The sequence below is a fragment of the Squalius cephalus genome (assembly GCF_949319135.1).
Source record: "Squalius cephalus genome assembly, chromosome: 14".
Taxonomy (NCBI): domain Eukaryota; kingdom Metazoa; phylum Chordata; class Actinopteri; order Cypriniformes; family Leuciscidae; genus Squalius; species Squalius cephalus.
Window position 1 is genome coordinate 23,293,568 of NC_137135.1, and position 15,411 is coordinate 23,308,978.

Sequence of the window (15,411 nt, forward strand, 5' to 3'; positions counted from 1 at the left end):
TCGAAAATCCGATCTGTGCAAGTACTGAACGTGTGAACTGTACGTGTGAAACGTTGCCACCTTGTGGACAAACGTATAAAGAAATGCGGAAATATGTGGAAAAATGCGGTTTAAAAAGTCGTTCTGCATAAGTACAGTATGCGTGTAATGTGCTGATAATGCAATTTGTGTCACATACTGTACGCATCACGTAGCATGAACCGAAGTATACTTTGGCGTGCGAATTCAAAACGTCTAGGTTTGGCAGATTTTAAATTGCATAGGCTAATTCCAAGGGGGTCCTGCCCTAGCCAAGCAACTGCCTTTGAGATGAACGCTACTGCTAACCGTTAGCCTTCCCCAGGTTTTATAACACTCCTCGATGCAAACATGCATGCACACACTAAATCATTTGTATACGAAGTGGGCTATATTTAGCGTGTACAGTGTGATAAAGACCAGCGCTGCAGGCGGCGATGGAGTAGTCACCCGTCATCCTTCCTGCCGAGGCCACAAAGAGCGGCAACGGGAGAAAAAAAATGAGGTGCCGGCAAGAAAGTGACAAAGAAGGAGAGCACCTTTAAAAAGACGCAGCAAGCATAAAATAATGAAAAGTGAAGTAGAGGGGAACACAAGGCATATACACACGTGCTGCTCCTTTTTCTGCGTCTTCACACGTGCACATCGTCTCATCTGCCTTTCATTTCCTCCTTCCTTCAAACACCTTTCATCTTCCTCTCCATTTGTTTGATATCAGCACATTTGAAGGTATAAGAAAAATTGCACGGGGTGATGGGTAAGCAGTTGATTCCACTGATACATTGAAATTACAGTAAATTTAATATATATTCTGTCTGGGTTTTCCATGATATTTTTTTTTTTACTGCATTGAATTTCACAACAACCCTTGAATGTCCCGGCGATGGCACAGTTCCCATAACAAGTGGATGCTGAAGACTTGCCAATGTGTTTTGTGAAGCCCATGAAGTCGTTCCACTGATTTACAGGCAGGTGAACACACACACACGGCCGTCCACAGAACTGCCTGAAACCTATTGCTTCATTGCAGTAGAGGCCAAAGGAGCAATTACTGATGTTCACCTGCATTTTCTCAACTACTGTAGTGCCTTTCCTGACATGAGGTCTGTGTTGAGTCTATTCCAACCACTGAACCCTGAAGCTCTTAGGGGAAGCATCAGTGTTTAGGTCTGCTTGAGTGACGTCGCCAGTTACCTCATACATTTAAAAGTAATTTGACTTTGATTGTCACCGTGTAATAATCAAAGGGAGCACTAAATTTAAATCTGAAAATTTAAGATTAACTTCAAAGCACACATGTGTTAGATTAAGTTTACTTTGAACTTAGCCTTTTGTAGAAACTCAATGTCCTCACTGTTTCGTGTGTTTGGACTTGAAGCTTTAATAAACTCTCAGTGATATCATCACAGGTAACTTTTGCATTCACTCAACTCGTGCAGTAGCAACTAACTCAGACTGTACAAAACCACAACATGACTTCCTCAGTCCCTTAAAGGGATACTACCAAATTCTAACAACACTACACCTTGGATGTAACATGATCTGTTTAGAGCAGTTCTTTCTCACGGGAGCGTTGACGTTGACCACCATTGCAGTATGTGAAAATGATTAACCTTGCTTGGGTTTTTGCACTTCTTTGCAGATTCCTAATGATAAGCTAATATTGCTCTTACAAAGCAAAATGCTCACGTAATTAACCTTTCAACTCGCGCACACACACACACGCACACACACACACACACACACACAAATATAAGAATATTATTTAGAATAATGATTTTATATATACTTATATTTTTGTGTGTGTATATGTATATATATATGTATGTATGTGTGTGTGTGTGTGTGTGTATATATATATATATATATATATATATGTCATTAGTTTAAATAATACATATTATTACATTTCATGTTTGATAATTGTTATGCTAATATATTACATTTAGAAAAAAATGGATAAATAGAAACACTTTGATAAATAGAAACACTTAAACTGGTTTCAGACCTAACTGTCCACGAACCCAATCACACATAGGAAGAAGGCCCTTCATTAACCTCTAGATAAGAATATACTGTAGTAATATACATTTGTAGTATTATCCATTCTTGCTGCCGTCTATTAGGCTATATATCAAACAGCAGTCATTTACAGTAGCTTTAGATCTCACACTATGCGTGTGTGTGTGTGTGTGAGAGAGAGAGAGAGAGAGAGAGAGAGAGAGAGAGAGAGAGAGAGAGAGAGAGAGAGAGAGAGAGTTAATCTGGTTTTATCTGTGTATTGCCAGCAGCTATCTGATAGCAGGATGTCTAGCTAACAGAGAGCACCACTCAGCTCTTTCCCAAACACTTACCAACACACGCAGATACACATGCGCATCTCTAAAATGACCTCCCGATTTTCTTCAGAGAAATAAGAGGTTATGGTGTTGATTGTAAGTAGAGATAGAGGGAGAAAGAAAGAGATACTCACGAGTTTCTGGCTGATTAATGTCCTGCTCAGAAAGAGGGAAGGAAAAATGGAAGTGGAGAGGGAACCGGGGAAAGAGAGGACCATGGGGAGAGGACGACAGAAACACCAGAGGAGGTGACCTGCCTCCCAGGTCTATAGCACATTCTGTGAAAGTCACACACATTAACACAGCAGTGGCCATTGTGAAGGTGAAGCCACAGAGTCTAACTAGCTAAAGCCAAAAGTGCTTACGATTCCCACACGAGGTCATTGTGAGAGAACAAAGCATTTAAGCACTAATGAACGATTTACACCTATTATTCATCATTTAGTAACCCTTACAAAGACGTTACCATGGTTACAACAGATTCAACCCAATGCTACTAATGCAAACGGGACTTTATTCGTGACCTGAGTATTTCATTCAAGCCAGCAAATTTTCGACGATAAAGCCCATTCAACTTAAGAATGCACTTCAGGTGTCTTTCACTTATAACGTACCCATGTCTTTGGGTTATGTTATTTATTTGTCTATGTTATTTCATCAGTCATCTCCATCTCCATCTCTGACTGCTGTATGTTTACAGTATTGACCGGTGTGGTTCCCTCAACATAACTCAATATGAAGTCGTGGCCACGAGAAAAATATATCGTTCCCTCAACATATGATCTCGAGGCCACGACTTTACATCGCGTGGCCAAGACATAATGATGTCGTTACCTCAACAAAATGATCTTGTGGCCCCGATTTATTATCACGTTCACACAAATTAATATCTCATGGTAACAACATATTATTACGTTCCCACGAGTTTATATGTTGTGGCCACAACAAACCTAAGTGAACCGAACATGTCACCGTACAGACCAATTTTTTTTGGAAGTTTTATATTGGTTAAATTTGGCTAAATGCTGTGTGTGTGATGCTGTGCTAATGCTAAACAGAAGGCTGTCAATTGTTGTTGTTTTTGTTTTGTTTTTTTGTTTTTACAGCTTTGAATCTTTTACATTTAAACACTAAATGCATTTTGCATTTCTATTTAGACCTCAGACAATTTCTGTTTTGGAAATTTTATATTGGTTAAATTTGGCTAATGACTGTTTGTGTGTTGCTAAGCACTAATCAGAGACCTGTCGTTTGGTTGACTTTTGATGTCCTTCCATCAAGACTCTTTCTTCCCTTTCCCTCCAGAGAAAAAAATCATTTACACGTACAAACACACACACATACATACACGCACCAAACCTGTCTGAAAATACTGAGGGCCGTATAAACCGTCGGGAATAGATGACTCAATCGATGTCCTTCAAAGAGACACAGTGACTGACTGCTGCTCATCACTTTATCTCTGTCTCTTTCACTCTTCTTCCATCTTTATTTTCCTCTCTCTTCATCAGAAGAAGAGATGGGCTAAAGGAATGACAGAGATTGAGAAAGAGAATGTAGGAATTACTGAAGACTGAAGGTTGACGATGTTGGTAGAAACATTTTAACCAGCCTAAGCTGGTCTGCTGGTGTTCAGCGGGCTGGCCTAACCCGGAGATAATTGCAACACAGGCTCATACCAAAAATGTGCCACTAGCTAAATAAACTAGGTAAAACGTACCTATAAGTATAATTCACTGCAATTTCCACCTGCAATTAACAGAAGTGGCAGTAAACACCAACAACTTTCACACAAATTATAATTACGGGGAAGATAATCGGTTAATGAGGACTTATTTTTGTGAGGTTTCTTACAAAATTCTATCTTATAACCTTAACACACTTTTACCATTGTGCATGATTTGTAAACTAATGCATTTTGATGTTTAGCTTCATATGTGTAGGCTTAGTAGGAAGTGCAAGAAGCAAACATACGGGCACGTTTTACCATTGAGCCTGGGTTGAAAAATTGCCCTGAAACAAGATACTAGCAGACCATGGCTTATCCTGTGTTTTAAGTAAGTGTGTGTTTGCAAAAGAAAGAGGAAGATAGATAGGTTTCAATGCACAAATTTCCAATTTTAGTTGACATAACCATAAATTTGCATCAGCCAGCATCGTTTCCATGGCATTAATCGCCACAATCTGAGAAAAGGCTATGTATGCCTTTCGTATGCATCATTTCAATGTTTATATTACAGCCTCAAAGGGCCAATAGTCATCTAATGTAGCAATTGCTCAATTCTTTCAAACACAAAGAATATTGAGAGGGGTTAACTGAGCCGTTACACTGTGGAATCATAGTATCGTTTAAAGAGAGGGAGGTATCAGGTTCTGTGAGTTTGTGTGTGTTTGTTTTCTGAAGTTTGCCTGAAGGAAAACATATATCTGAACAGCTTAAAAACTCACCCTCTCTTTGTAAGTGTATGCCTTTAAAAGAATTTACTTCAGTTGAAACTAGTGTATGCTAAACAGTGTTGCCAAGTCCGCTTATTATAAGCGACTTTGGGCTTGTTTTTCTGTAAAGTCGCTTACAAATATTGGTAGTCGCGGGTCGCGGTTTTTTTGGGCTTGTTTCTAAAGTGTAGTTGCTTATTTGGGCTTGTTCCCAGCTCCATAATAAGTTGTCAAGCAGAAATTTTCGATATGTTTTTTAAACGTGGGAGTTTGTCTTGCCTGTTCCCTCTATCCCTCCCCTTTCCCCATACACACATGATACAGCAGAGTGCAACGAGTACTAGCCAATCAGAGGCAAAGTAGGGCAATCGTTTTTTTTTTCTGGTTTGGAAACGTCAGTGAGTAACGTTTAAATGAAAATACGCGCGACTGATGGTGACTGGACTGTAGGAGAGTTTTTCGAGGAACAAAAATGCCCGGGACAAAGTGGGCGAAATACGGGAAGAAATATAACAGACTGGGAGAAAGAGAAAGATAATGGTGGTGTTATTCTTTATATATAATGAGGCTAAAGTGTTATGAGTCTTAAGAAAAATGTTTTAGACCAAGCCTCATCCTCACCTGTTCAAATGGTTTTGACTGGAATGGTTTTTAAACCAGTTTAGTTTATTTAGTTAAGTCTTTTCTAGCTCACTCTATTGTTAATCAGAGCAGGAGCCACTTTATTGCTGCACACTAGATTATCAATAATTTCTCCTGTTTCTGGGTTATAGTTATTTAAAAATGGGATCTTCTGCAGTCCCTGCAATAATAAATAAAGAATTTGTGAATTCAGGATGATATTTATTTGTGTGCAAATTTTAATTTTAGTTTAATTTTTAATTATCAGGTTTACTGTGTATATAATGTCCTGAAGCTCAGGGGGGAGAAAAATAAATAAACTGTAGGCTACCATGTGTACAGTTTTGCAAAACTGCGCACAGTTTACCAATCTGTCCAGTGTCCACATGGATGTAAATTGACAATCTGTACCCACGTGCACACAGTTTATTTATTTTTCTCTTCTCGGAACCTAGGGGTGCTCCGTAAAAAAGTCGCTTGTTTTGGGCTTGTTTTCACAGGCCTGGTTGCTTATTTGTCTCTCGAGATCTGGCAACACTAAAATGTGTGTGTGGGGTGGGGTGGGGTGGGGTGGGGTCGGGTGGGGTCGGGTGGGGTGGGGTGGGGTGGGGTGGGGTTGGGTGGGGTTGGGGTGGGGGGGGGGTGGAGTTTGTTATCCACACAAACAGTTGGTCCCAGCAAGGATTGTAAAACCTGAAAATTGTGGGGACCATAAACATACTAAGTAATTTAAATTTAAAAATGCAGAAAGGTTTCTGTGAGGGTAGTTTTATGGCATAGAAAATACTACTATAGCATTAACTCAGTATAGAAAACAATAGAAAGTCCCCAGCATGATAGAGTATTAGTTGTCTATTTATGGGCCCACAGTAGATTTTTTTTTCTCCTCCCCACCTGCATTTGGTTTTAGCATTCCTTGGAGAGAGACAACAAAATGTAAGAGAGAGAAAGATGCTTTTCTTGAATCATTTCCCCCACCTTGTCTTTATAATGAAAGTGAATGGAGGTTTGGCCTGTCGAGTTCATCATAAAAAGTGGTCCATTTTTGGAATGGAAATCATACAATAGTTTTGTGAGAGGAACAGGCTAAACTACTGTACCATTAACACACCAGTCCAGATGATTACATGTCATGTAACTGATCGTGGCTCGGCAAGTCTGAGTATACAGAAATATGAATAAGATATATGAGAGATAGAAGTGGATAATATCTTAAATTTAAGACTATTGAACATTTGGGATCCCCATTCACTTTCATCTTATTGAAAATAGCTCAACGTTTTGCTAAATTTCTCTTTTGTGTTCCAAAAAAGAAAGAGATATAAGCCTACGCTAGTTCAAAAGTTTAGGGATGGTAAGATCTTTTGAAAGAAGCTCTTTTTTTATCAGGATTCTTTGACGAATAAAAAAGTTAAATCCAACAGCATTCATTTGATATAGAAATCTTTTGTAACAATGTAAACTGTCACTTTTGATCAATTTTAATGCATTCGTGCTAAATAAAAGTGTTAATTTCTAAAAAATTATAATAATAATAATAAAAAAAAATCTTATTCACCCTAAACTTTTGAATGCTTGTGTAGGGTTGGAACAAATGGAGGGTTAGTAAATGATGGCACAATTTAAATTTTTTGGGTGAACATGTTTCCCAGTAAACATGTTTTTTTTTTGTATCTGTTGGGAGGGGGATGACTCTAGTGAAATGCATAATGCCAAAGTATTTACACATGACTTCTTGTAGCTTTCATTTTTGGGAGGGGATTTGAGTTTGCAGGGATATTGGAATGAAAAATTTCTGTAGCAGAGCTCAGGTGTTTTAATACCAGTTCACAATTGTCCCCCAGATGCGTGTGTGTGTGCGCGCGCACTCGCTGATCGGAAATACCCTTGACACTGTAACTTCCAGAGTAATCTAAACTGAGCTGATAAGTGTGTGATTGGCATGCTGCCGTTGTGTTGCCAGCGATATCTGAGCATTTGAGAGCTGATATGTTTGGTGCATTGAGCCAGTAAATTGAAAATATATTCACAGACACTCTTGATGTTTTTAAAGTTGATTTGTTGTGTTGAAGCGAGATTTGGGGGGCTGTGTGCGTATGTGTGAAAATGCGAGCGTCGGTCTACCTCTGTCAGTACTGTAGTGTATCCATCACAGATCCCTGTTGCCATGGCAAACCTTCAGACCCGTCACTTCATGTTGCGTTTAGCTGCACCTCAGTTCATGTGAAAGGAATTCAAATGATAACACAACTGAATATTGGTGAATATTGTGTGTGTGTTTAAGTCAAAACAAGGCATTGTTAGATGTGTATTGTTGTTTTTTTCTCCTCTAGTCTGACCACTCATTTCCATTTGAGTTATGTTTAGTAGGTCACACTTCATTTCCATTTAGAATTTACATAATGCCCATTTATTTAGCAAAACAGATGTGCCCCATCCGTGACAGTGACGAAAACATGCATTTGAAGGCATGATAAAATGAAGTTCTGTACAAATTCTTTTAGCTTTTGATAGCTAATTTAACATGGAAAAATGACAATCTGGCCGCCTCTTCATCACTAAGACACTAGCACCATCCGAAATGTGCCTTGGCGGAGCGTTTGCCGAACATGTCTGTTTGAGGGCCTGTTAGAGGTTGTTAGTCTTAAGTCAGGTGATTGGGCAGCTGCTGTCTGCTCACATCTCATCTCTCTAATCCACAGGCAGACTTTAGACCTGGGCCTCTGGCTTTTAGTTGAATAAGACACACATGCTAATGTAGCATTAAGAGCCAGTGTCGGCGAGGCAGTGGATGGGAAGGGAGTGTGTGACACGGCTATAGAGAGTGGAGTGTTGTCTTCCTGCTCCTCAGGGGAGGATGTATCTGCTGAAAGCCTCCAAGAGTGCAAATGAGTCTTCACTCCATTAGAAATGATGGAGGGATACGTATCTGTGAGTTTTGACAGCGCAATGCTGCCTTTCTGAAGAGAAACTAGTCACATTTGTATCTTGATTTTAAAACCACATACCCTCAGGTTGTAGTTTTAATTATATTATATTTTGTATTATATTTGTATATGATAAATATAAATAAACAAATGAGAATGATCACAGATTGCTAGCCTTACCCAGGTATTATAGACTTCCTTAGCAGGATGCGGTTTCAGTATGACAGATGGATTGGTGACGTCAAGAAATTCATTATAGACGAGAATAAATGTTCTTCGTCCAATATTTCTTTGGAATTTATTAAAAAAAATTAAATAGGTCAATTTTGACTTCACATTGTCTTTAAGAATCAGTTCGGTGTCATTCCCACCCAATCGCATGAATCACTCTCTCCATACTTTATTCTTCACCTTATCTGCTCATCTCACTCTCCTATTTGGCTTGCCGGCGCCTCGGCATTTCCATCCCTCATAGTCACAGAATTCACTCCCACTTTCGTCTCCCTGCACTCTTGTCTCTCTCTACACATCTCTCTGATGCTGTTAACAGGAATCAAAGCTTTTCTGCAGTCTGAGGACTGAGGCAGGTACCTGAGTCCCACAGGTGCATTTTCCCAGCTAACCAATCCCGTCCTCAGGCATAGCTGTCATTCCTTACATAACTCAACCCTGGCACCTACCCTCTAGCCTGGAACAGAGGGAGGGAGAGTAAGACCGACAGCACAAGGGAGGGAGAGGGGAGGTTAGTAGTGGGAGCTGGTTTTGTTTGTGAGTGAGTGCTGTCTTAGCTGGGGGCTAAAATAGTAGAAGTACCCCAAGAGGGGGAACAAAAGCAGCTTTTACAGAAAGTACAGCGAAAGAAACTCTTTCACACACACACACAACACACACACACTGCACTCAAAACCTTCTCTATATTCTGATCCACTTTTACTCATCTCAGTTTGAGAATGAGATACAGAAATCATATTATCATATCAGCGCATCCACAGTATCATCTCTGCATATGTGTCTGTGTGAGAGTATGGATTATAGTCTCACAAAATAGCCCTTCACTGTCTTATCCTCACAGAGAGAGAAAACTAATGAGGAACAGGATACAATGAAACGCACACAGAAAGATACAGATGCACAAATCTAATAAGCTCAGAGCTGCTCGTCTGGTATTATTCACCTCCCTTCTTACTGAACAGGGAGGACAATAGACCAGTGTGTTTGTGTATCCATCTATACACATCCACCGGACACTCTGCACACTCTTGTTTATCAGCGTAAGGGGATGGCAGGTTTCGTAGCAGACACAGCAAGAGCCTTAAAACAAATCCCTCAGCAAAAACGATTCACCCCTCTGAATAGAAGTGTTGTGCTTTACACAAATGTGACCCTGGACCACAAAACCAGTCATAAGGGTCGATTTTTTGAAATTGAGATTTATATCATCTGAAAGCTGAATAAATAAACTTTCCATTGATGTATTTATTTAAATGTATTTATTTATATTTAATTTGATATATTTTCGGTTGGAAATTTACAAAATATCTTCAAGGAACATGATTTTTATGTAATAGCCTAATGATTTTTGGCATAAAATAAAAATTGATCATTTTGACCCATACATTGTATTGTGGCTATTGCCACAAATATACCCGTGCGACTTATGACTGGTTTTGTGGTCCAGGGTCACAAATGTGCACTGTGCCGGCTTATCTTTATTTTATCTGGAACAGAGGAGATGAGCCATGTGTTAGGAGTGCTAAAAAAGTCAGGCCACAGTGTGACATGCAGCAACCGAAGGTTTTGAAGCCTCCCTTGAGCCTTTGCATGCATCAAGATGGCTCAACTAACGCCCATCCTCTGATACATCAGATGCACTTAAGGACTGGCTAATTATCTCCAGCTATTCCTTTTCCATTCATTAAATTTAGCAACTGCAACACAGATGCAATAAAGGTGATGTCTCCTCCTCATTTATTTACTTATGGAAGAATCTTTCTTGTTTGTGTGGTGAAAATATCCATTCACCCATGCTGAAATCCTCAATGCTATGTTGCAGCATAGACATTCAGTTGAAAATAAAAGTTAGCTTCATTGCTTTTGCTTAATAAAGCAACAAACCACAGTTTTGTTTATTATATTATTATTATTTTTTTTAGAAATTAATACTTTTTAATTAGCATGGACACATTAGATTGATTGCAAGTAAAGACTTAAAAAAATACTATCATTATCATACTACATTCTAAAAAATTCTAAACATCAATACAGATATATATATATATATATATATATATATATATATATATCTGTATTGATGTTTAGAATTTTTTAGAATGTAGTATGATAATGATAGTATTTTTTTAGAACGGTGATTAACTTATGTGTACAATAAGCTGTTTAAAAAAAACATGCATTCACCCGATCAATTTTGAGCATCCAGATGGTGTAATCAAACATGTCTTGTGGAGCGCTCTTGGAGAATGCATTTATTTGTCATTTTGACTGTTGGAAACGCAGCGTCAATGTGGACTTCAAAGATTTCTTATCCTGTTCCGCCCTCTATAGGTCATGATCAGCGACTAGTCAAGCTTAAAGCATCAGTCTGTGTAACCCCTAGTATAGTCACAGGTGTGCATACAAAAGTAACTAATTCAATCAGATTGTCAGTCATCTGAGTTTTAGAAAGTGTCATTCTATTTAAGGTAATAAAGTCATAAAATCATATTGGAACAGCTGATGTTGCTCGAAATTGTGCTGAACTTACATCAATTACAAATGTGTAGAATTTACAGCACTTTAGAAAATTGCAATTACAGAAAAGCAGACCTACAGTAATGACGCCCCGCTGAACAATCGTCATTTCTTTCAGCAAATGTAAAAGCATCACATTCACAGTGGTATAGTCATTATCTGTCCTCTGAGCAACATTATGAGAACTGATAACATATAACCAATGGAAACACTTATGTTCTGAACGGCAGGGTCATCTGGCCTGTCTTGAGAAATGCTTTGTGTTTTCCAGGATTTCTTCATTGTCTCCAGCAGAAGTGAGATTTAAGAGAAGTGAGTTCAGTTATTTATTTGTGTATTTCTTTAGGAGTTTCTCCTCGCACTCACAAATAATTTGCGTGTGACGCAAGCAGCTTTGGGTGTTCAGAGCGGAGTGTTGCACAAGAAAATGTTTACCTTGTAAAAATAACCAAAACAAACATCACAGCTTAGCTCTCAAACCGAATGTGTGGCGGGTGAAGAGGAGGCTGAGAAGTGGAAAGGGAGGGAGAAATGAACTGGTTGTGTATCCCTGTGGCTACTCCACATGGCACAGGGGAGAGAGAGAAAGAGAGAGAGTCAGAAAATAAAAAGAGAGATGTGGTTGAGGAGCATCTCTGTATTATTGATAACAGTGAGAGGATGAGTAGATTTCTTTTACCTGTTTTTACTTTCCAACTCCTTTTCTTTCTACTCTCTCTAAAGGTTTGTGTTTTGTGATTGGTATGTGGAGGGGTGGATGTGCCTTGGAGAGCTGGGTGGCTGACAGTGGTCTCCGTCTAGCTCCAAATGCCAATTTGCGAGCTGTCTCATTCCATCTTGACGAAATGTCCTATTCTCTCGCTGGTACTGCTTGAGGGAGGGGTGGGGTGTGAAGTGGGCTTCTCCTGTGGGAGAGCTGTGGCTTCTATCATCCTTATCAAACCTGGCTTCTGCAGTCACACTGGATTTAGCTAACACTTGCTTAATACACTCCTCACTGAGCCTTAGGTGTGTGTGTGTGTGTGTGTGTGTGTGTGTGTGTGTGTGTGTGTGTGTGTGTGTGTGTGTGTGTGTGTGTGTGTGTGTGTGTGTGTGTGTGTGTGTGTGTGTGTAAGAGAGAGAGAGAGAGTGTGTGTTTAGGGATCTGTGTGTATGACTCAGGGATGTACAACGAGTGTGTGCTGAGGGATTTGCTCATGTCAGGGATGTATTATGTAGATGTAAGGGAAATAACGTACGTGCAATGGCTAACGGCTGTGGATCTTCATAAAGATGCAATTTGAGTTACTATATTAATACATAGATCAACATTGCCTATGCTGTTAGTGTGTGTTGCTTAGAAATGGTTAGGTATGTAAGTTAGGAATGCATGATATTTACTCTCGTTTAAAAGTTTGGGGTCAGCACGATTTTTTAAATGTATTTTTTTAAGGATGTCTTTAACACACTTCAAGTCTGAATTTCTTATTATGATCAGTGATGATAAACTGTTGTGCACTTAAAGTTATTATTCAGATCAAGTATTATATGATTTGTAATTTATTTATTTTAATATTTTAATTGTGATAATTGAATTGAATTTAATTGTAATATTATTATTATTATTATTATTATTATTATTTTCATGAAGAAAATAGGAATGTTTATTGATTGAATGAGTTGCTTACTTGCCAAAAAGCCCATGGCCAAGTCTCTAATATTATGGTCTCTCAAAATATTATTTCGTTTAAAATTGTAATTCAGGTCGCTTACAAATTAACACCTTTTTTTTTATAATACACATAATTTATCATACATGTCTGTGGAACAAATGGTGCACTAGCAGAGCTAAAAACTGATCAATACTGATTCACTTTACAAAGTTGTTGTATATTAGATTGAAAACTATTCAATCATTCACCAAGATACCTGATGATGTTATCAACATGCACGCTGACCTTTGACCTCTCTCTCTGTCTCTGTCAAATCACAGCTCCCGCATCGCCGAGTGACCTTCTCCACAGCCAACCAGGCGCAAGATCTGCAGGATCCTTCTCAGCACAGTTACTATGACAGCGGTCTGGAAGAGTCAGAGACACCCAGCAGTAAGAGCTCTTCAGGGCCGCGTATCGGGCCCCTCGCCCTACCTGAAGACCACTATGAACGCACCACCCCGGATGGCAGCATCGGAGAGATGGAACACCCCGAGAATGGTAAGAAGAAATGAACTCCTTCTACTCTCTTTCAGAAATTTCTCTTTAGATCTTCTACATCTTACAGCTTTTTTGTTGTTGTTAAGTAACGGCTGGTAATGAGCTACGCTGCGCGGTTTACTTGTATGCCCTTCACTCATGCTCGTTTTGCTTTAAAACAAAAAAATAGTCAAATAAGGTCAATCTGAATTCTTAGGCACTGTGAACTAAATGTTAGAATTTAAGCAAATTAACCACTGATTTGAATATGTTTTTCGTTGAAAACTGTATAGACCTCGTCAACACTCATCTACATATACAAAAAGCATTAATTCTTGGCAAGATAGTGCAATTACCCATTCATATTAGCACACACACAAACCAGGAAAACCTGATGTAATCCTCCTCTGTTGTAGCTGTAGGGATCAGCTACTGTAGTTCTCCTATAGTGAGGGATGCCGTCTCTCCTTTACGCCCAGGCGAGGTGCTACAAACCAAGAATCCTCAGCAACAGCTTCTGAGAGGGTGGAAGTCATAGCCAAATGGCAGGCTCACATTGAAAGCATTTAGCATTTCAATTACAGTGGAATTATTCAGTGCTGTGTATGTGTACACACAACACACACTCTTAAAGGAATATTTTGGGGTCAATACAAGTTGAGTTCAGTAAACAGCACTTGTGTTATAATGTTATGTCCTTCCTTTATGTATTTTTTTGTTTTTTAATAATAAAATAACAACAACCCTGGTTTACAATATGAGGGTTAATATGTTTTTGGTGTGGAAAGGAAAAATCACTTATTCATATTTTTTATTCAGCCAGAGTGCATTAAATGGAGCAAAAGTGACAGTGAAGGCTTTTACATTTTTAAAACAGATTTATATATATATATATCAAAAATGCTGTTATTTCGAACTTTCTATTCATAAAAATGTTTCACAGTTTTCATAAATAACAGCACAACTGTTTAATTGATGATAATAAGCAATGTTTCTTGAGCACCAAATCAGCATATTTATATGATTGGACTGGAGTAATGTCTGCTGAATATTCAGCTTTGCCATTTCAGGAAGAAATTACTTTTTAAAATATATTTTAAATACTTACTTTACATTGTAATAATACTCCACAGTATTACTGGTTTTACTGTATTTTTTATCAAATAAATGCAGCCTTGGTGAGCATAAGTGACTTCTCTCAAAAACATAAAAAAATCTAAACAATACCATATTTTGAACGGTGATGTATTTCCAATTGTACAGCTGCGCTTCCATGATAACACATTGCGGAAAATGACTTTAAAAATAAAAAGACGAACTGTAAAGCAGAAATAATACACGTTTTAAAGGGAAAAGTTTGAGGAAACTGTTTCATTTCTTTCAAATACTCTGTAGGTGCCATAACCTCGATAAAAAAATAAAATAAAATAAAACCTTTTTTTTTTGGTGGATTGAACAGAATATTCTGTGAAAGAGGTCAAGATGCATGGAAAGAGACTGAGGATACTGAGAATCAGCTGAAGGATGTAGAATTGAAGAAAGAAAAAGAGAAGTATGACTAAGAAAGTGAGGTGGACTGAGGCCTAAATGTCATGGCTGTCTTCCCACATCAGTGCTTTTACTGCAGCTGCAGGACAGTGTGTGTGTGTGTGTGTGTGTCTGCAGGGAGGGTCACCCAGACAGGTCTCACTTATGGCATCTGTACACACACAGCTGGGCACAGAAGCCCCTGGCAGGTGCCACCAACCTTAGCCTCACACACACACACACACACTGAGAAGAAGGACAGTATGCGTTTCTGTGATTGCAGAAATTAGGTCAGGTGCAATGGGGGTTAGGCAGGATATTCAACCGATTTCCTGGTATTTCCTTAGAATGTGTATATATGGGCATGTATGTGTGCTTGCGTGTGTTATCCTTGTAGACAGACTCTACTTGTGCCTGTTGACCCTGACTGTGGTGGTTTGTCTTCATGGATTGCTGCCAGCTTCCTGGGGTCGACATCGCTGATGCTGAGGGAAGAGTTTTACTGTACTCCCTTACATCACTATACACAATAGAGCTAATAAAAGAGCAGGGATCTTAAAATAAATAGTCCCAGCGTTCAAAATGACTTTAGCAGCTGCGCAACGCAGCAGTGCTAGTCTATAA

At 38.9% G+C, this 15,411-nt stretch overlaps 1 protein-coding gene across 3 annotated transcripts in view; it reads left to right on the forward strand.

Moving 5' to 3' along the window:
- Positions 1 to 15,411, forward strand: part of pcdh1b (protocadherin 1b) — a 172,548-nt gene that overhangs the window by 98,443 nt on the left and 58,694 nt on the right. For all 3 annotated transcript variants that reach the window (XM_079893439.1, XM_079893440.1, XM_079893441.1), the window contains exon 4: positions 13,062 to 13,281. In XM_079893439.1, the coding sequence (XP_079749565.1) occupies positions 13,062 to 13,281 (220 nt within the window). The remainder of the gene's footprint in view (positions 1 to 13,061; positions 13,282 to 15,411) is intronic.